Source organism: Choloepus didactylus (genome assembly GCF_015220235.1).
Source record: "Choloepus didactylus isolate mChoDid1 chromosome 11 unlocalized genomic scaffold, mChoDid1.pri SUPER_11_unloc1, whole genome shotgun sequence".
Lineage (NCBI taxonomy): Eukaryota > Metazoa > Chordata > Mammalia > Pilosa > Megalonychidae > Choloepus > Choloepus didactylus.
Genome location: NW_023637577.1, coordinates 4,264,164 through 4,284,343, shown reverse-complemented (window position 1 = coordinate 4,284,343; position 20,180 = coordinate 4,264,164). Strand labels below are relative to the sequence as shown.

The 20,180-nt window shown below is 44.9% G+C and overlaps 1 protein-coding gene across 13 annotated transcripts in view; it reads left to right on the top strand.

Moving 5' to 3' along the window:
• Positions 1–20,180, top strand: part of LOC119524375 (olfactory receptor 2T33-like) — an 84,839-nt gene that overhangs the window by 48,905 nt on the left and 15,754 nt on the right. For 6 of the 13 annotated variants that reach the window (XM_037823001.1, XM_037822999.1, XM_037822998.1 and 3 more), the window contains 2 exons: positions 12,873–13,006; positions 13,941–14,035. Coding sequence is in view for 2 of the 13 variants with exons in the window: in XM_037823004.1 (XP_037678932.1) it covers positions 12,963–13,006; positions 13,941–14,057 (161 nt within the window). In the remaining 11 variants the exon portion in view is untranslated. Of the gene's footprint in view, positions 1–4,917; positions 4,970–12,872; positions 13,007–13,940; positions 14,895–17,607; positions 17,704–18,330; positions 19,310–20,180 lie in introns of those variants that run through there. The other 7 variants (XM_037822997.1, XM_037822994.1, XM_037822996.1 and 4 more) reach the window with 5 other exon arrangements.

Sequence of the window (20,180 nt, the reverse complement as noted above, 5' to 3'; positions counted from 1 at the left end):
TCTACATGCCAGGCACCTCAAGTTCGTGCTCTAGCGGGTCTCCTAGACACGCATCGCTGTAAAGTGTCTGTCCGGCAGCTGCAGGTATACTGGGACCTCCTGCTGCCCTTTAACCCATGGCTCACCACTTGCCATCTTTGGGACCCTGTTACTTATGATCGTCTTATTGATCGAGTCACTAACGCCATGGAACATGAGAGCAAGCGCTTCCCTCCCGGCTTGCTCCCCACCTTGATAACCATCCGCTCCTGCCTTCAAGGCTCCCTCCCCCCTGATCGAGGCCCCGTTAAATCCAAGGAGGCCCTATCAACCCAGCCAACAGATTCAGATAGCAATACTAATTCAAATCATGACTCGGACACGGAGTCCTTAGTCGAGCAGATTAACAACGCGCTCGAGGTGACTCCCAAAAAGCAAAATAACACTGCGCCACGCCAAGATGGCGAACTTCCTCCTTCTTTTTCCATCGAGGGGAGGAAATGCTCCGGCGATGACATCAGCCCTAAGCTGAGCCGGAAACCGCATACGCTTTACCCCGCCCTTCCACAGGGCGGAGCTAGTCCGCCATCTTGTGCCTTGAACCCCGCCCTTTCACAGGGCGGGGCTGATCCACCATCTTGTGTCTTAGCCACGCCCACCGCGCCGCCATCTTGCGACGCTTGGGGCCTCCCACTCCCGCCTCCCCCTCCGGCGAGCTCCCCCTCGGAGCCGCTACCGGCAGCTGCCGCCGCTCCTCCCACCCTGCCGACTAACAACCCCTGGCTGCCTTCTACACCTCAAGGCAACCCTTGGGGCAACGCTCCCCCTACCCCCACTCCCGCGCCAAGCCCTCTGCAAGCGCGTCCTCCTTTCTCTCGTGCTTTTCGCTGCTTTCCTCTTAACCTTGCCCCCACCCCACAGAAACCGTATGACTGGTATCCCATTGACTCAGATACTATCAAGCAGCTTCGCAGGGCCGTCAGGGAGGACGGGTTAGGTAGCCCATACGCTTCCCAAATACTGCAGGATATCGGCATGGACTATTGCATCCCCCAAGACTGGGCCTCGCTTGCCCGTTCCATTCTTAACCCTGGTCAGTTTGTTGACTGGCGTGCTCACTTCCAGGCAGAAGCAGCTAAGCAAAGTGAGCAAGACGCAGCCCTTGGAGTCTATCATCCCCCCGAAGCCTATTTGGGCACTGGAGCGTTTCTAAGTGCGTCTGCTTATATTAATGTCCCTGCTACCTTCTGGACTGTCCTCAGAGGCATCGCCTTACGCGCGTTTGCCAATTGCTCTGCCCGTCGACCTGACAAATTTACCAAGCTCCTCCAGGAGCCAAACGAACCTTTTGCCACCTTCGTTTCCAGGGTTGAAGAGGCCTGTGCTAGAAAAGTTACCGACCCCCAAGCCCAGTTAGCGCTCACCCGCGAACTCATTCTAGAAGGGGCTAACCCCCCCTGTAAGCAAGCCATTCTCCCCTTGCGGGAAAAAAGGATAGATAACTGGGTTCTCGCTTGCAGCGCTTTTGATCCAGCTGCCACGTCCCTAGCCCAGGCTGTCTCTGGCGCCGTCACTGCCGCCTTAGCCGCCACCACCAGCTGCTTTAAATGCGGGCAAAGCGGTCATTTTGCCAGGGAATGCCCCAATACGGAGGTCAAATGCCCGCCTCCCATGCAACGTAATGGGCGCCCCCCTCCCACTCCATGCCCGCGCTGCCAACGTGGTTATCACTGGGCGCGCGATTGCAAAAGCAGCCACAGAGACCTTAACGAGAAAGATTTAAAAAAATTCTGCTATCCCTGGTGCCCTGGCGGTAGTCAACACCAGAGCACTGAGCAGGCTTTAAACTCCAAGCGGGGCAAGCCTCAGCCCCGCCCCTAAGAGGCAGCATGCCGGCCGGTTCCAATAAAACTAATCAATGCTCCAACAATAAAACGCTTCTCTGGACAGTTCCCATCACTCCAGGAAAACCTACTCGTAAGTTAAGAATAGAGGGGCAATGGTACACAGGCACGCTCGATTCAGGGGCAGAAGTCTCTTGCATGCCCGCTCAGTACGCCACCATGTGCATGGTTCTTGATGGTCCCTCGGTAGTGGGAACCACTGGTACCTCTACTTCTCTTCAGGCCATAAGACCCATTAAGTGGGAGGATGGAGAAGGCCACTCAGGTACCTTCCGCCCGTTATTTCTACACACCATAGACCAAATTTTATGGGGCCGTGACATCCTCGCCGCCTCTGGGGCAGTGCTTACTACGCAGCCCCCCCAATAATAAGCGCCACTGCTCGTTTAACACCTCCAGCACCCGTTCCTCTACAGTGGGATACTGAGAAACCTATATGGGTGGAGCAGTGGCCCCTTCCCACGCATAAATTGGTAGTACTCCAAGCCCTTGTACAAGAACAATTGGATGCTGGCCACATAGAACCTTCTACTAGTCCCAATAATTCGCCAGTATTTGTTATTCATAAAAAAACCACAGGAAAATTTAGGCTCCTCAATGATTTGCGGGAAATCAATAAGCATATTCTTCCCATGGGTTTCCCGCAGCCTGGCCTTCCCCATCCGGTAGCCATCCCGGCTCACTATCATGTAGCCACTATTGACATCAAAGACTGTTTCTTTTCCATCCCGCTACATGAGCGAGATCGCCCGCGCTTTGCCTTTACAGTCCCCGTCCCAAACCACGCGGGCGCAACTAGCAGGTACCAATGGAAAGTCCTCCCTCAAGGGATGCGTAACAGTCCGGCCATCTGCCAAATGTATGTTAATCACGCAGTGGCCCCCCTGCGAAAGCGGGCCATGCTCATCCATTACATGGATGACATCTTAGTGGCCTCTGAAGACGCCGAGACGCTTCCTCTAATCCTCAAAGACCTCATCACCAATTTAGCTGACCTCGGCCTTACGATTCAACCCGATAAAGTTCAAATTGTGCCACCATTAGCCTTCTTAGGGTTTAGTATTGATAAAACCATTGCTCCGTCCGCTCCCCAGCTGGACATACCGGACCGGGTCACTATCACTGAGCTTCAACAGCTCTGCGGTCAGATCAATTGGCTCTGCTCTGCATTGCCGATCACCACAGCACAGCTACAACCACTCTTTATGTTGCTGAGTGTCCCTGAAGCCCCGCCGCTAGCAATCTCCCGGCGCATTAAGCTCACCCAGGAGGCAAAAGAAGCCATTGCCGCAATTAACAAGGCACTCGCTGCCTGCTGTCTCAACAGATTCAGCACTAAAGAGGGCAATTTTATAGCACTCATCCTCCCTACGCCCGGCACACCTATGGGCTGCCTGTGGCAGGAAGGCCCTCTACTTTGGGCGCATCCCGCTAAAAGTCGACTTAAGAAGATTTGCCCTGCAGTGCGGCTCTGGATCAGCCTAGCTTCAGATCTAGTTACCTTGGCTGTTCATGTATTCGGAGAGCCGCCAGAAAAAATTGTTTGGCCCCTAGACACAGGCCAAACTCGCCTGCTTATACGTGACAACCCGGACATGCAAATCCTTTTAGAAGGATTTCAGGGGGAATTCAGCTGCCACTATCCTAGCCATCGGCTGTTACAGGGACTCGCCAAGCTTCCCTTCCGCAGCCCCTTCCATCCTTTCCCCTCCTCTGCACCCATCCCGGGTGCCACTACCGTCTTTACTGACGCCTCCAAAACCCGTTTCGCCTTCCTCTCTTATTCGCAGGACCATCCAGAACCCCGCCTATTCAGTTATGCCAACCTTCATTCGGTCCAAGTGGGGGAAATTCTGGCAGTGTCTTACGCACTAAACGCCCACTGCAACCACCCAGTAAACATTTTCACTGACAGCCTCTACACGTATCAGGTCTGCCGAGTCCTTGCATTTTCCACCTTTTTCCCTGGAAACTCGGCCATCGATAAAGCACTTTCTAACCTCAGAAGCATCTTAGAGCATAGACAGGATCCTTGGTTCGTTAGCCACATTCGTAGTCACTCAGGCCTTCCGGGGCCCTTGACTAATGGCAATAGTATAGTAGACCAAGCGGTCTCAGCTCAGACTACCCAAGCTATGCTAACTAACACAGCGGCCCCTCCGGGGGACGCTATTAACCAGGCCAAGTTATTGCATTCCAGGTTTCACTTTTCGGCTACGTCGTTACATCATCTATGTGACCTCCCCTTAAATACCTGTAAACATCTTGTCCGCAATTGTACAACTTGTGCGCCCTTTGCGCCACTTGGCCCCTTACAACCTCAAGGAGTCAACCCACGAGGCTTAAAACCAAATTCTAGATGGCAAATGGATGTAACTCATGTTCCGTCCTTTGGGCGCCTCAAGTATGTACATGTAATGATTGACACCTTTTCAGCTATGTGTTATGCGGTCCCCCTCGTCGGGGAAACGGCCAAACATTGTATCAAGGCCCTGAGACAAGGAATTCTCTTCATGGGAGTCCCCTGGGACCTAAAAACAGACAATGGGCCTGCCTATCGCAGTGCCTCTTTTGTGGCTTTTCTTCACTTATATAACATCACCCATCATTTCGGCATCCCCTATAATCCACAGGGGCAAGCCATTGTAGAAGCAATCCATCGCCGCTTAAAAATACAAATTGAAAAAGAAAGGGCAATGCTCCCCCAGGCAACTCCAGGGGACCTTGTTATAGCAGCCCTTATTCACCTTAATCTACTCACATTCAATAAGGAAGGGCTTTCGCCCCTACATAAACATTGGGGGCCCTCGTATAGGCCCACCCAGGCCCCGATGGTTTACTGGAAGGACCCGGAGAATAATACCTGGAAAGGTCCCTCCCCACTTCTCGCCCAGGGGTACGGGTTTGCTTGTGTTTTCCCAGATGATGCAGCACAACCAATATGGATCCCAGGAAGGGCAATCCGGCCCGCCACCAGCAACCACGCGTTCAACGAGACGGGAACGCCGTCGTCTCCGCAGCCTGGTGCACCAGATGACAACAGTACACCTGGGCCTGGACCCCAGTCCGAGCAGAGCGCAGCAGCGGTGAGAAATTAGAGAAATTATACGCCTCTATAAACAGGCAAAAACCAATGTCATACACCCTCTCAACCCTCACCCAAGCATAACCTCCCTTCTAATGGTCATGTTAGTTCTTGCCTCTTCTACCCAGGGCGATCCCCACCAGCCTTGGAAGTAGACCCTTGCGCGTTTGAAAGACTCCACAATAATTTTTTCCAACACCACAGCAGGATCTCCCTCCTTCGTCTTTAATGCCATTGATCTGTTTGTCCCTCCTAATCCAAAACCTCCTGGTTATCCAGGCAGCCTAAATATTCAAGATTATTGTATGTGTCCATCTTCAAATCCTGATAAATCATACTGCAAATCCCCAAAAAACTATTACTGCCCGTACTGGGGGTGTGAAACATTAGCCACTGGCTGGAAACCTTCTGTCCCTGACAAATTTCTAAACCTCGCAGTAATCCCGTATACTTGCCAAAATTCAGGCTATCGCTATTTCGACAAGTACATTTGTCCTAAAAGACTAATGCTCACCATACAAAACCCTGCCGATACGTCTTGGCTCTTGGGTAAAACTTGGGGCTTCCGAATTTGGCTATCGGGATCCGATCGGGGAACCCTTATATCCATAAGAAAGGAGGCTATAAACCAACCAAAGAAAAATACTGTTATAAAAAGGCCCTTTAACATTGGTCCCAACAAAGTCATTAACCCTCTTCTCCCACAGCCCTCCAGCCGCACCTTAGCTCCAACTAAACGCACTTCAACTACATCTCAAACCCCACCACCCCAGCTTCCTCTGCCCCCTTCTCGTTATTCCTCTCCCCTCCTCAGCCTCATCCAAGCCGCCTTTGCCTCAGTGAACTCCTCCAACCCCAATTTTACCTCATCCTGCTGGCTCTGCCTCTCCACCTCTTCCTCACTGTACGAGCCCGTTGCCTCCAACCTCTCCTTTTCAGAAAGCACAGAAAACAGCCCCTTGGAATGCAATTGGAATACCTCTGCCGTCCCCCTGACCTTTCATTCAGTCTCCTATACGGGAAAGTGCATCCGCCCTCGCTCCAGTAACTCTCCCGACCTCACTGCCTGTGCCAGCTACTCATCTCCCAGCAGCTCGGCAAAATTTCTCATTCCTCATAACTCCTCCCAATGGCTCTGCTCCTCTACAGGACTTACCCCCTGTCTCAGCACGAATATCATCAGTGAATATAAAGAAACCTGCCTCCTAATTGTCCTTATCCCTAGGGTCTTATACCACAGCGAAGAAGACTTCTTCCTCCGTCTAGAAAAAACTGCAGCTCCTGCCCTTCTGCAAAAGCGAGAGCCCATCACCGCCCTCACAATTGCCTCCCTCCTAGGTCTTGCCGGCACTGGCACCGGAATCGCTGCACTAGCCAGTCAAGGCTCCGCCCTAACTCACCTCAGGGCGGCTGTTGACGAAGACATTCGTCACTTACAAAACGCTATTTACCATCTAAAAAATTCTGTCAATTCCCTCTCTGAGGTAGTGCTCCAAAACCGCCGAGGTCTTGATCTTCTCCTCCTCAAAGAAGGAGGCCTCTGCGCCGCCCTGGGAGAAGAGTGCTGTGTATATGCCAATTCCACAGGTCTTGTCGAGGACAGCCTGAAAAGGGTCCGAGAGGGACTAGAAAAGCGTAAAAGAGATCGTGAAGCCACCAGTTATTGGTCCAGTTTTTTCACTCCCATCCTCCCATACATCCTTCCTTTTCTTGGCCCCTTATTAATAATTATTCTAGCTCTCATCTTAGGACCCTGCCTCATCCGCAAAATTGTCCAGCTTGTAAGGAAACAAACGGATGCCATTTTTTCCTCGTTCGTGCAAATCCAGTATCAGCGACTCGCCACCTCTGACGCCCCCCACTCCAAGATAACAGCCAACCCTCCACGACCTCAACGCCACCGGCCAACTCGCCGACCGCGAGGCCCTTCTCAATCACCTGAACATCGCTCTCACCTCGAGTTCCAGCTTCTCTGAACCCCTGAACTTTAAACCCCTCACCTTCGCCCAGCCCGCTGCAGCGAAGCCATTGTCAAGCGCCCGGGCACCACACCAACACTGAGCTCCAGCCTCGCTGAGCCACCGTCAACCCCTTTTTCCCTTCCCTGACCTCCCCCTTCCCTCACCCTTAGCGGGCCTCTCCGGTAAAGCCTCTTCCTCTAATTAGAAAAGAAAGGGGAATTGCGGGTGACTGAGCTTGTACCTCGACTTACCAGGCCTGGGCCAGGGGACCTGATATCACCCCCTGGGGAGGGTAGTGGGTACGGGCGTTAGTGCCCTCTGCAGCCCCCCCGAGCCTGGGGAGCGAGGTCAAGGCAGCTCCCTTTTCCTCACCCAAAATGTCACGGGCAGGGGAGGCTTGCCGGAGGGAACCGCCTTTCTCCCAACCGCCCTTTCCCCACTTCCTTATCTTGCCCGCACACTCCCCTGTGCCAAGGCCACTCCTGCCACCGCCAGCGCGCATGCACCGTGGCCAGAACAACTCCCGCCTGCTGCAACGGCTCCTGCGTCCTCTCAGAACCAATCCTAGCCCCTCTCCCTTCAGTATTGCCATTTAAGGCTACTTCACCTCCTTTCCAGCCCTACCCTTCTTACCAGCCTATATAACCTGTAATCACCCCTAAATAATCTCTCTCTTTGGCGCATACTCCTACTGGATGAAGAGTGTTTTGTCCTTATCGCCGCCCTCCACACCTTGTACGCCTCCCGCCGAGGACCTGGCCAAGTCCTCCGCCTCGCCCTCGCCTCCGGGAAAGAGCCCCCGCCGCCGGTACCCTTTAAGCAGCCCCGAGAGCTGAGGGCTCTGCTACCGGCCGCCACTCCCCCCAGAAGCAGTAACCGCGACCGCAGTGAGATGGTGAAGTGGGTGGTTGCTGGACTCTGTGTGTTACGATGCTGGGGCAAGGAGAGTTGGAGAACTAAGCACACCACAGTGAATTTGTCAAGAACTGGTTCGAAACCTTGGTTTGGATACAGTTGCCTTAGAGGATCACATGCTCCACATCACATGTAATCTGTCGTCTGCCCTACATGGTTGACATCCAATGTTTACTCTGGGATTTTAAGTACTTCTGCCTCACATCATCCCTGTCAGAGATCATATAGCAAGACTAGGATTCATTTTATGAAACACCAGCTCAAAGGAAAGACTTGTTGTATATTCTGATTTGCCTTTGAGCCTTCATTATCTTTGGGTATGGATTAACTCAGGCGGGTGCATTAAAAGCAGATTTCTAGGTGCCATTCACAGAGCTCCAAAAGGTGAGCAATTTAAGAAACTTCCTGGATGATTCTGAGGGTGAGGTATTATACTTTGGGAAACAAAACCCAGTGCCATGGGTGTGAGGAGAATGATTACACAGCCTGAAACAAAGGTTATCAGAGCCCATTTCAATGGAGAAAGTCCTGAAAGTTCAAGAATGTGTGGAATCATTAAGACTGTCTGGAAATGGAATTTTCGGGGATCCCATTAAAATATCCCCTGGATCAGGGAATTCTTTTATTGGGGTTCATAATGTGAAAGAAAAGCAACTGTCTTGTAGAACTGACATGTGCTGACAGTGGTTCACACATAATTACTGGGGTTGGTGCAGAGTAGAAAATGTTGGCCAAACTAGTTGGGAAAAAGATAAAATTCCAAAACCACCACTATCTCTGCCTCACATTCAAATCAGCCCATGGTCCTAGACTCCTTGTTGAAGCATCCACTCTCACTCTTTACTAGTATAAAAGTATTCTGTGAGGTGTTTTGCCTACTTCCTTGTCCTTTCAAAATAATAATGATAATAATAACAATTACAAAAATTATTATAGACTACTAATAAAAAAAGTAGATGTCCCCTAATGGACCGTTGCATGTGTAGTCCAGGCAACCAAGGATTTCATATGTTACTTTATGGAATTCTATCAGCAATCCTCTGAATTAAATATGATAGACCCCTTATAGATGATGCTATGCAGTGAGATAACCTCTCCAGGATTACAAATGGAGGGGAGCCCAAGCACTTGAGTGTACGTGTTCTACCACCTTCTGGATCTAATTGGAACAGTGAGGCTAGGGAAAATAAAGTCTCTGCCTGGTCCTTGCACCCTTCCTCTCTCCAGGGCATTTGACTTCACCTGGGAAACACAAGCTCAAGTCTTGTGCTGGAAGGTAAAATACAATGGGAAGAGGGTGATGTTTCTACCTAGACACCTCAATTCAAAGAATTGTTCCTCACTGTATCATGGGAAACTGCTCTGATTTTTGTCTCATATAAATGATTATTAGGATAATGATAGAAAACTAAAGGCTGGATGTACACTCTAAATAGTGTGGTAAGGATCAACTGAGGTGTGGCACATGAAAGTAAGTTATAAACTTGGATCCCTGTGTAAAGGTATTGAGAATGTATCTTCACCCAGCATGTCCCTTTGCCCTCTTGACCTTTCTTCAGTTGTTCCCTAATGCCCTAATCACAGTTGTCAGTTCTCAAGCTCTCCTTATTGGAATAATCCAGGACAATCAATATGTCCCTAAAATGAAGTTACTCACATGCAAAAGCAAGAAATAGCTTCGTCATTCAGGACATGGGTCATGGACTTGAAGTGCTGCGAATGTTGGACGTTCTCGTAAGCACTCCCAGGTTGGCAGGCATCATCCACAGTTGTCTTCCTTTTGGTGGAGGCAGGGACTTCCTCCATGGATATCTCCTGTGGCATGGAGAAAGCATTCTGTGGAGGAACAAAGGGGGTCAGCTGGGAGGCTGCTGGTGGAGCCTGAGGACGAAGGCCTGGGGACCAACCTCCCTCAGCAGCCTGTGTGTCCCCCACAGCCTTGTCAGGGATAAGGGGCTCCACAGCAGAGGCTGTCAAGATCCCTGGAGGGGGCTGCTGAACACCCCCACAGAGGATCCCTGGAGCACTGGAAATATGGGGGATCTGAGGAAGGACTAAGGTCGGAGTTTGAGGGAGCTCAGCTGATCCCCATTGTTTCCTGACTTGGACAATGGCCTTGTTGGCTGCAAGCCCACTGTTGAGAGGACCCCCATCTCCTGTCACCAACAGTGTCCTGGGGAATGCAGGCAGCACCAGGGAGCTGCCAGGAGGGGAAGATGGATTCAAGACAGGGGATGGACACTGCCCCAAGGGAGGTGGGTGTGGTGGGCCAGGAGTGGGTAAGGGGAGCAGCTGTGCAGTGAAAGGATACATGGAGGATCCTTTTGTCATCATGTCTGGTATGCGCACTGGAGATTCTGTGGACACAAGGAAATGGGTGAATGGAGTAGCCAAAAGGCTACAGTGTTGAGGATCTCAGGGATAGTCTTTTATTCCTTGGCAAATCAGAACTCTGAACTTCAAGAAGTGTGCAGGCACAGGGATGAGGAAACTTCTGGGATAGGAAATATCCCCCTATTGATTTTATATATAAAATAAGATGTTGGTTATATATAACATTTGTATATATGTTAGTTGTTAGGTTATTAGAATAGCTAGAAGGAAGGAAAAGAAATTCTGGAACTGTAACCCGTAAGAGTCTGAAATTTTCTCTACATGTACTCATTAAATTGTACTTTGAAAGTTATCACCTCTTTATAAATGTTATAGTTCACAATAGGAAATAAGTGAAATTGTAGAATTGTAACCCATACCGTTTGTTGTAATTATCTATAAACTACATGTTATATCATACTTTGAAAAGTTATCACTGTTCTATACATATGTGATATTTCAAAATAAAAATGTAAAAAAGAAAAAATGCAGGGCTGAGGGTTCACCATGAAGTTTTGGACTAGCTGACATTGTTCTGAAGATCTAAGAATCCACAGTTTGGGTAAGCCTGACCTCTTTTAATGCAAATTGAAGATACCCAACTGCCATATCCCATTTGAATGAAAGAAAACATCTTCCTGGATTTAAAGTGAATATATCTCAGGACTGGTAGGAGCTTAGAGACCCTGGGCTGTGGCAGTTAAAGTAACTTCCAAGCCAGCTCACCTTGAGAATCTTTCCCTACTGACATGGCCAAGATAACCCCTCTGAATAGTTTCCTAGTTCAATGGCTTCTGAGTACCATTCAGAATGGAGATCTCATTTACTCCGGTTCATATGCTTCAATTAAAGTCATACAAGAATTTCCAGGTTCCTAAAGAAATGACTCAGGGCCTAGCCAAGCCTCCCTATGCCCCCACACGACATATCCCACTACTGTTGAAAACTTTCCTGTGGCTTTTCTCTATTCTAGAGGCAATCTATCTCCTTGTCTATAGCCAAAGTAGTTCTGCTCAGAAATCAAGATCCAACTGTAAAGAGACATCTTTCTCACCTGCCAGCATCATGTTTCTAACCTTACCGCAACCCCCCTGGGGATAGCACCTTGCTCCAGTGCTGTCTCCTTCCTCGAATTCAGCTCAAGTTTTTCCCAAGAGGATGGGTTGATTTTGAAGTTTCCTAGAGTTGAGAAATGACATTTGAAGAAGTTGAAGAAACTCTAGCAACATCCCCACTCTCCTACATTCCTACCTCCTTCTGAAGTCACCAGCACATGTGTGGGCACTGACCACTGGTGTCTGGTAGGCTCCAGGTACACAAAGTTTCAATTTCAGGACTCAGAGAGTGATCCTCCTTCCAACAGATTCTCATGAATCTGAGTAAGGATAGGAAATTTGTATCTAAACAGGATTAGAATGTAGGACTCGACATTCTACAGTGGAGGATGGGCAGAGGGCAGGTGGGGGAGGGGAGACATTTCCTGACTGACTCTGACAGGTGGGCAAAATGTAGGTGTTCCCTTCAAAGTACAATTGTACAGCACAGTTGATACGTACCTCTTTAGGGCCATTTGAGGATTCTTTCTCAGGTTCACAGCAACAGATTCTCAGATTCATCATGCTTGGATTCTTCATCAGTAAACTTCATTTTATGGCCACGTACACACACTGCTCTTCAACTATAGTGCTAGGTTTTCCATTTACTTCAATAACTTCATTTACTGAACTTAAAGCAGAACACAATCTGGTAAATGCATGTTTTCTTATGGATTATAGGAAAAATCATAGCTTTTTTCCTTGTATTATTTTGTTGTTAAATATTTAAATTTTACCTTTAAAAGATTTTAATTTTCTTTTTTAAATAGGACACCTTTGCATGCTTTGAAAGTCAATTTTGCAAAATGGAATATGCAGTGATATGTCTTCCCCTGCCCCTTTCCACTGGCAACCCTGTTCTCACCAGAGGACACAAGGTTAATTGCTTCTTTTTAATTGTCTCAGAGAGATTTCATGTAACTGAAAGCAAATATAATGTAAGTTCATTTTAAATAACCTTTTTCACCTTTATTACTTATGAAAACAGTATGTGTTTCTACATTTTCTATTATCAAGTTTATTGGGATTACTGTCTTTGTACTGGTAGGTTGGTAATATCCTTATTTTGTTAGGATCAATCGCTAAAATGAGCAAGCACACTATTTCTTTAGATTTTATGGTATGCCTAAGAATAATGCTGTCAAAGTTAAGAAAGAAAAATACATCATGCTCAGTTAAATTTGGAATTCAGTTAACCACAAATAATATTTTGTATATGTGACCCAAATATTACATGAGATCCCTGTATGCTATGAAACTATTAGTGATTTCTGAAAGGCCACGTATGAGAAAAAAATAAATGCAATCCAGGCGTGTATCAGCAATACTTCCAATCTGAGGACACTGCCTTAGGAGAGACCTCTTCCAAAACACTGAGGATCCTAAGTGTAGAGAGCTGCTCTGCAGTTTTCTAATTATAAAAATCACAAATGATCTTTTCTTGCAAGCCCTTTTACGGAGGGATGGATGGCTGTGGGGGGTCCAGGAGCTGAGGCATCACCTGCCCCGGAAGCCCCATCACTGCACCTTCCTGAGGCTCCATTTCCCGCCTTTCCGGCAGACCTCTTTCCAGGAACCGGTCGTTGCAGGACCTGGCCCCGCCCACGCGTGCACGCCCCTGGGGGCGGGGCCCCCGCCCTCCAGCCCTCCAATGGCTCCAGGTGCCAGTTGGGAACGTTCCCTGAAGGGAGTCACGTGAGTACAGCTCCTTGGGCTCTTGGACATTAGTGCTGGGGGAGGGATTGATGGCCTCTTAGCAGGGTCCTGCTGCTCCCGCCCAGTTTTATATATCAGTTATATAGAGAATAAAGGCGTATGCCCCGGTCCCTGAGGGCCCTGGGCCTTAAAGGTCGGGTTTTCCCCGAGGTTATGGCTGCCCTTTCCCAGCAGCCAGCGGGGGGTTCAGGAGGAGGCGGGAGGCTGCCGAGGAGCCCGCGGGGCCCTAGCGCCTGGACCGCATGGGGCAGTGGGATTTCTTCTAAGTCCAGCACTAAATAATAAATAATTTGTTAAAAGCAGAGACCACAAACAACCAAAACACAGAAGAGGAGAGTACCATAGACTGTAGATGTCAGCACAATTTTGGAAGCAGGAAAGCAGATAAGTTAGTAATGGTTGAGCCTATATACTCAGATTTGAAGTGCAGTTTGAATTTCTGCTAGGAAAACTTTCTTATCAAGGAAATCAGGTGCTTTGTGAACCTATTTACCTTACTTTTGTTGCGATCACTATTGTTGAGTTGCTGTAAATGTATTCCTGGCAATATATGAGTGCAATTACAATAAAGATATTGAACAATTTTGCTTCAAAGTAAAAACAAGTTTCATGGAATTCAATAGCCCTGCTACTTTTGCTTTTGAATCCATTGCCAAAATATGTGAGGAAAATAACTTGCTTTTCTCATATGGATGTTAAGAGCACCTTGAGTGACTGTTAAAGTAAAAGTCTATACTCAATACAACTCTTAATTTCTATGGATCCTTTATATTTTCACTATTTATAAATAATGAAGTTATGTTAGTCTCTGGAGGTTTAGAACATGGTATGCTTAGGATCATTTTTTCTATAGTCCACTGTACAAAATATTTAGTTTTTAAAAGTCCATGGTTTTATGTTTCTCTTTTAATAGCCCAGACCTTGAACAAATCAGCCAGAGTGAGGGCCCAATCTTGGACAGCACGATTCTTCAGCAGATGCATTTTAGCAAATGCAGCTTCTTTTCAGGTGAATATGCATCTTTGACAAGGTAGGGCTGAGCTAGCTGACATGTGCTTTGGAATTCATCTTTTTTAATGTAAGAAATGCTCATAGAAATTGCATGTGCATGCCTTTCATGTTTAAAATCCTGTTATCATAGTATAACCTTGAGGACCTAGGCTGTGCTCATTTATCTTCTTCACATCTTTTCCTTAGTTTCTTTAGGTAAACTCATAATGTTTTTGATTTTTTGATAAATATGACATGCATAAACTATCTATTGTTTGAATTTTAGTTGTAGCTCGTCAGTAATAAAACAGATCGTAAATGCCGTTATCAGTATTTTTGGTTTATTTTCCCAGAAAGCTCTGAAAACAGTCATTCCTTGTCCAGAAATTGCACATTGTAACATATTTACCTCTTAATGTTACATGGATTGCATGTTTTTTAAAAGAAAAAATTGGGAGTATTACTTATTACATGAGCATCACTATTATAATAGTAAATCAGATTTGCTTAAGGAAACCATGGCAATCAATAGGGAAGGATTATTTTCTCTTGGCAAAGACTGAAATATTGGTATTACTTAGATGGTTTCAAAAATCTCGGCTCTGATACTTCCACACATCAGAAAACAAATATTAGAAGTATTCCAAGCATTAGTTGTCCCAAGTAAATGATCATATTTTAGTAAAGTGAAAGATAATTTCATGGAACGTATTTTTTTTGTACTAATGACTGGGGTACACTCAATCAAAGAACACAACCTAATCAACAATAATACATCTGCCCACATGTAAGAAAGGAATAAGTTTAGTTTTCACATAGAGACAGCATGGAATAAGGGAAATGGAGGCAAAACCAGTTTAAACAAGCCCCGAGATGAAGAGAAGAAAGAATCTGCCAGCCCCTTATATGAAAAAGTAACCATGGTTACTGGAATGTAAAGAAATATGAGGTAAAATCAGAGGTGGGAACTCACAGCAAAAAGAAAAATTTTTTTTTAAACTAAATGAACTGTCTAGGATAGGCTGATCAGTTCAAAATCTCAATAATGAGCTAGTTGGCTCTCTGGGATTGGCTGTACAAATTAAAATCTCAAAAGATGAATTAGTTAGTGTTTTCGGATAGGCTGTAACCTCTGTAGTACCCAGTCAATGGGAAAACAGGGGAGGGACTTGCGAATTAGGAGTAGGAGATTTAAAGATCGCCATTCTCTTTCTCTGGGGCACCAGCCTTCCACGTGTTTGGCTGGACGCCCTATCTTGCAAGATCGTAAATAAATTCTTTTCTCCTCCAAAACCAAGTGAGCGTTTATTCCCTTACAGGTACCGCTTTATTTCCGACACCACACAAGATTGCATCAAAGATAATGGCATTTTGGGGGACAAAATACATTCAAACCAGCACATGTATTCATATAGTAATTAAAAGGGATCTAGTAGCATCATATGCTTGCTATTTTCACAGGACACACATAGAGCTGGTTATATTCTGTAGCTGAATATTTGTGCTAAGGATTTTGGCAATATCTGGAACTGTTCAGAAGTTTTTAATGGTTTCAAATTTCTCAAAAACACACAGTACAAGAAAATGTATATAAAGTAGAATCCACCATACTGTCTTCCACCAAGTAAAAATAACCTATAAAAAAGACTGGGAAACAATTACAAATACGGCAAAGGCTCTGGCATGCCACTCCCTTGAAGCAGTCACATTTTATGACAGTGATGGTAGGATGCCTGTTCTGTGATCATTACCTAGTATGAGATCCTAGCTTGCTAACATGCTCACTCTAGAGTCCTCCTCCCTTTCTCCTTTGCTGACTTTGGAGAAGCACGTGGCCACACTGTGAGTTTGCAGATTTTGTGTGGCTACTGTTTGCAAAGAGAGGCCTCCAGGTCACAGCCCCTGTCCCACCATCGAAGGAGATGAATTTCTGAAACTGGACCCATCCTCACTCAAGCTTTTCTATGCAGTGACACCATCACTGAAGTCGTGCAACAGGATCCAGCTTAGTTTTGCCTGAGCCCCTGACCATAGAAACTCTGAGCTAAAGTAAGGGTGTTATTTCAAGCCGCTCAGCATGTGGTAATTTGTAATGCAAATTGAAAAGCCAAAATCTCTGATGCAAGAATTTCTCAGTCATCTCTGATGCATTTTGCCATGGAGCTTGAGGGGAGTAAATGTTCTTAATTCACTTTGCATTTTATGAGCTGACCTTACTGCATGTTCTGTCTTTTTTAAATTTGCTGTTTGATTTATTTTGTCTCTCTTTCTTTGGCCAATAATATCTTTCTTATCCTGTCTTTTTGAAAATGGTGTCAATAGTAATTTCAGAATAACACTGATGTATTTACTGAATTCTTGCCAATACCCACAAGACTTAACTGTTATATATTTTGCAGTTTGTGCTATTTTCATCTGTTTATTCTTCAATTTCAAAATTTTCTCAGATATTCTGGACCTCATAAATTTTAAAATAGCTTGTTGATTTATAAAAAGATAGGGTTAATATAGCATTTAGGATTATATTGACTTTGATTTGAGAAGATCTGTCATATTTACAATATAGAGCTTTCCTATCTGTCTATAATTTTATCTATATCTATCATCTTCATACTTCCCTTTTATTTCTATTTTTTTTCAACAATATTTTAAGCTTTCTCTCAACAAGTCCTGCCCATTCTAGGTATAATTTTAGAGGATTAATAAAGCATTTCAAACATTAAATTGTGCAGAGAATAAGATCAGGCTGCTTTTCCTTCAAATCATTTTTTTACATAAATATATCCAAAAATTTTACAACCAATAATCCCAATATATACTGTCACTTTCCTGATGTTGGTGTGTACCTTTTCCATCAATATTTTAATAATCTTAAAATGTATGCATGGATGGATCCTAAAGGAAGTAAAATACTTGTTTGATTTCAAATTTATCATAATATATCATCCTTCACACACATATTTGCATGTGCTTTTGCTACTTAGCTTTTGTTTAACTTAAATATATGCTTCTTAGATTTATTCTTGTTGACAAATACATAAGTAGTGTGATGGTTGGGTTCATGTGCCAATTTGGCCAGATGGTGGTGCCCAGGTGTCTGGTCAAGCAAGCAATGGCCTAACCATTACTTCAAGGACATTTGTGGCTGGTTAATAAACCAGAAGGCTGGTTTATTAAATCATCAGTCAATTGATTACATCTGTGGCTGATTGCATCAACAAAGGGAGTGTCTTCTGCAGTGAGAGAATTCAATCAGCTGGATTTAATCCAATCAGTTGTTGACTTTGAAGGAAGAAGAGAAAGAACTATCATTTCTTCTTCAGCCAGCCAGCCTCTCCTGGGGAGTTCATTGAAGAACTTCATAGGAGAGGACAGCTCACAGCCTGCCCTACAGAATTTGGACTTGTGCATCTCCACAGTTGCATGAAATAATTTTATAAAATCCCATATTTATAGGTATCTGCTGTTGATTCTGTTTCCCTAGAGAACCCTGAGTAATATAGCTAGTTTGCACCTATGAACTGCAATACAGTCTTCAGTTTAAAGCATTGCTGCACATTTAGGCTGTTTACATTTTTTCTCTATTGCAGAGAAAACTGGAGCAATGTTTCTCAGTGTCAGAGAGTGTACAGTTGGAAATCGAATGGTTAGTTGGACTGTACAGCCTGGCAGCTAAAAGTTTGGAGGTACTGCTTACTGGGAAAGCTACGGGTATTGCCAGTGATGCGCCCACTGGGCAGACATAACTTTCCCTATATATTGACACATGTGACCATATATACAGACATATGAGTAAGACTTTCCCCATGGTAACCTCTGGAATGGTCTAAAATCTTAATTTCAGGGCATTTTCCCCACCATTTGGACTTTATCAGTAGTTGTTGAAATTCGAATATTTTATTTAGTGAAACTACTTTATTTTTTATGGCAATGTTTACCATGTGCTTTGCATCTAAAATGTGTTCTCCAAATCATGTTTTGGTAAATTATTTTCCCTTTAGCAATTGTGCTTTGCACAAACAGTGATGATTACCATTTAATATCATTCATAATACTTTTTGTCATCATGCCTTCCCTTTTACAATAGCCTCTTAGAATAGTAAATGAAACAATCGACTATATTTTTTACTATGGCTATGATGTTTTGCACAAAGAGACACTGAAACATTTCATAGGAGTTATCAAGTTTCTCCCTGTTTGTGCCTTTCTGTTTTAAAATTCTCTCTCAGTAAAAGAGACTATCAAATATTTCTCCAATGGCCATGGAATTTCTAAAAATTTTGATTTTGGCATGTCTTCTGTCTTTCCTCCAGCATCATCCTGGACATTCAACAAAATGAATCATGTTGATATTACAGAGAAAATTTTCAAAGAAACCCACTGAGAAGCTGCCAGATGCATCAGGCACAGTTATTTTCAGGCCCAGGTTTGCATGGCAGAGAGCTTTGTGAAAAATGAAAAGCACAACAGCCTTTTAAGTCATTACTCTCTCTGTCAGCTTTCAAGATACAAGATATATAAGTAGTGGTCATGGTGTCATGGGTTTTAAGCTCTCCAAGTTGCACTTGGCTTTGTAGTCTCTCAACTTTCCTTGACATCACGTGTCTTGCCCATTGTTCACTGTCAGAATCTCCCTGTAGTAAACTCTGCAGCTATCCTGGCTGCAAAGTCAAGAAATATTTTTTTTTTATAAAGAGGGAGAGTAAAGTGGGTTGGGATTAACTTTTAATTTCTGCATGAGGCTGAAAGATGCATTGGGCATCTAAAGACAAAACTTGTCAGGACTTAAATTGTTGTGCAAAGCCAGCAGTCCCTAAAGGTTGGTTTGCGCTGTTTGATTCAGTCTTGTTTTCTCTCAACAGTGGAGGAAGGGTGGAGGATCCTGCAGCCCCACTATTAGGTATAAACTTAGAAGAACTGAAAGCAGGGACATGAATGGACATGTTCACACTGGTGTTTATGGTAGAAGTATTCACCATTTGCAATGGATGGAGATGGCCTAAGGTTATATCAATTGATGAATGGAAGGGCAAACTGTGTTGTATGCATACAGTGGAATAGTGAATAGCTGCAAGGAGGAATGAAGTTGTGAGTCAGGAATTAGATGAATGAATTTTGATAACAGTATGCTGAGTGAAATAAACCAGACATGAAAGACTAATACAAAGCCTCATTATATGAATCAAATATAATGTGCAAACCCTGAGAATTGAATTCAAATGCACAGGTTATCAGGGGAAGCCTTACTGTAAAGCCTCCTAGATTGTAAGCTCCTACAGCAGTCACATCTATTCCTGAGTTGTTACAGTTATTTCTAAATTCTGAGATGTCAGGTACTTTGTGTATAACCTGGTTGTTCCATGGAAATTTGGGTACCTGTGTGACACCATGAACTTGGAGCTATAGTTCTGCAGCTATGAAAGTCATTTCCGCATAAAGTAACTGTTTTAAAAAAACCGAAAAAGAGATCACACTTCAATTAGAGTTATGAATGAAGCTGATTGAGTTAGGACTAAGGCAAATCAGACTAAAGTGTAAAGGATGATATTGACAGTGTTTTCAGATTTCAATTTCTGTGCGAGATCAAAGGAAGAGATATGTATTTTGTGCAAAATTTATATTTTCTGTAGCACACTGCCTAATTTAACTTGTATGGTCACTTTATTTGAACACCATAATTACATGGAACCTTGAACAGGGAATAAGATCTTGTTGGTTTGTTAAGGTTAATGTGATGTCTTGGGCAGAAAATAAAAAGTATTTGCAAAGCCCCTTTGATGGATTGATGAAAAATTGGAAATATTAAAATTTCCCACCTGGGGTATTCCTGATAGTTTCACAAGCATTGGGGACTGCCAATTTAATAGGGCAAGCCCCAATCTTCAGGCCTCCCTTATGAAACATTTTTCTGCAAAAGAAAATCTGAGGCTACTTATGACTATGCCTAAGAGCCACTCCCAGAGAACCTCTTTTGTTGCTCAAATGTGGCCTCTGTCTCTAGGCAGACAATGTCAGTGAATTCATTACCCTCCCCACTACATAGGAAATGACTCCCAGTTGTTTAAATCTCTCTAACAACATGGGACCTGACTCATGGGGATGAGCCTGGTCCTGGCATTGTAGAATTTAGAAAGTCTTCTTGGATGAAAAGGGGGAAGAAACT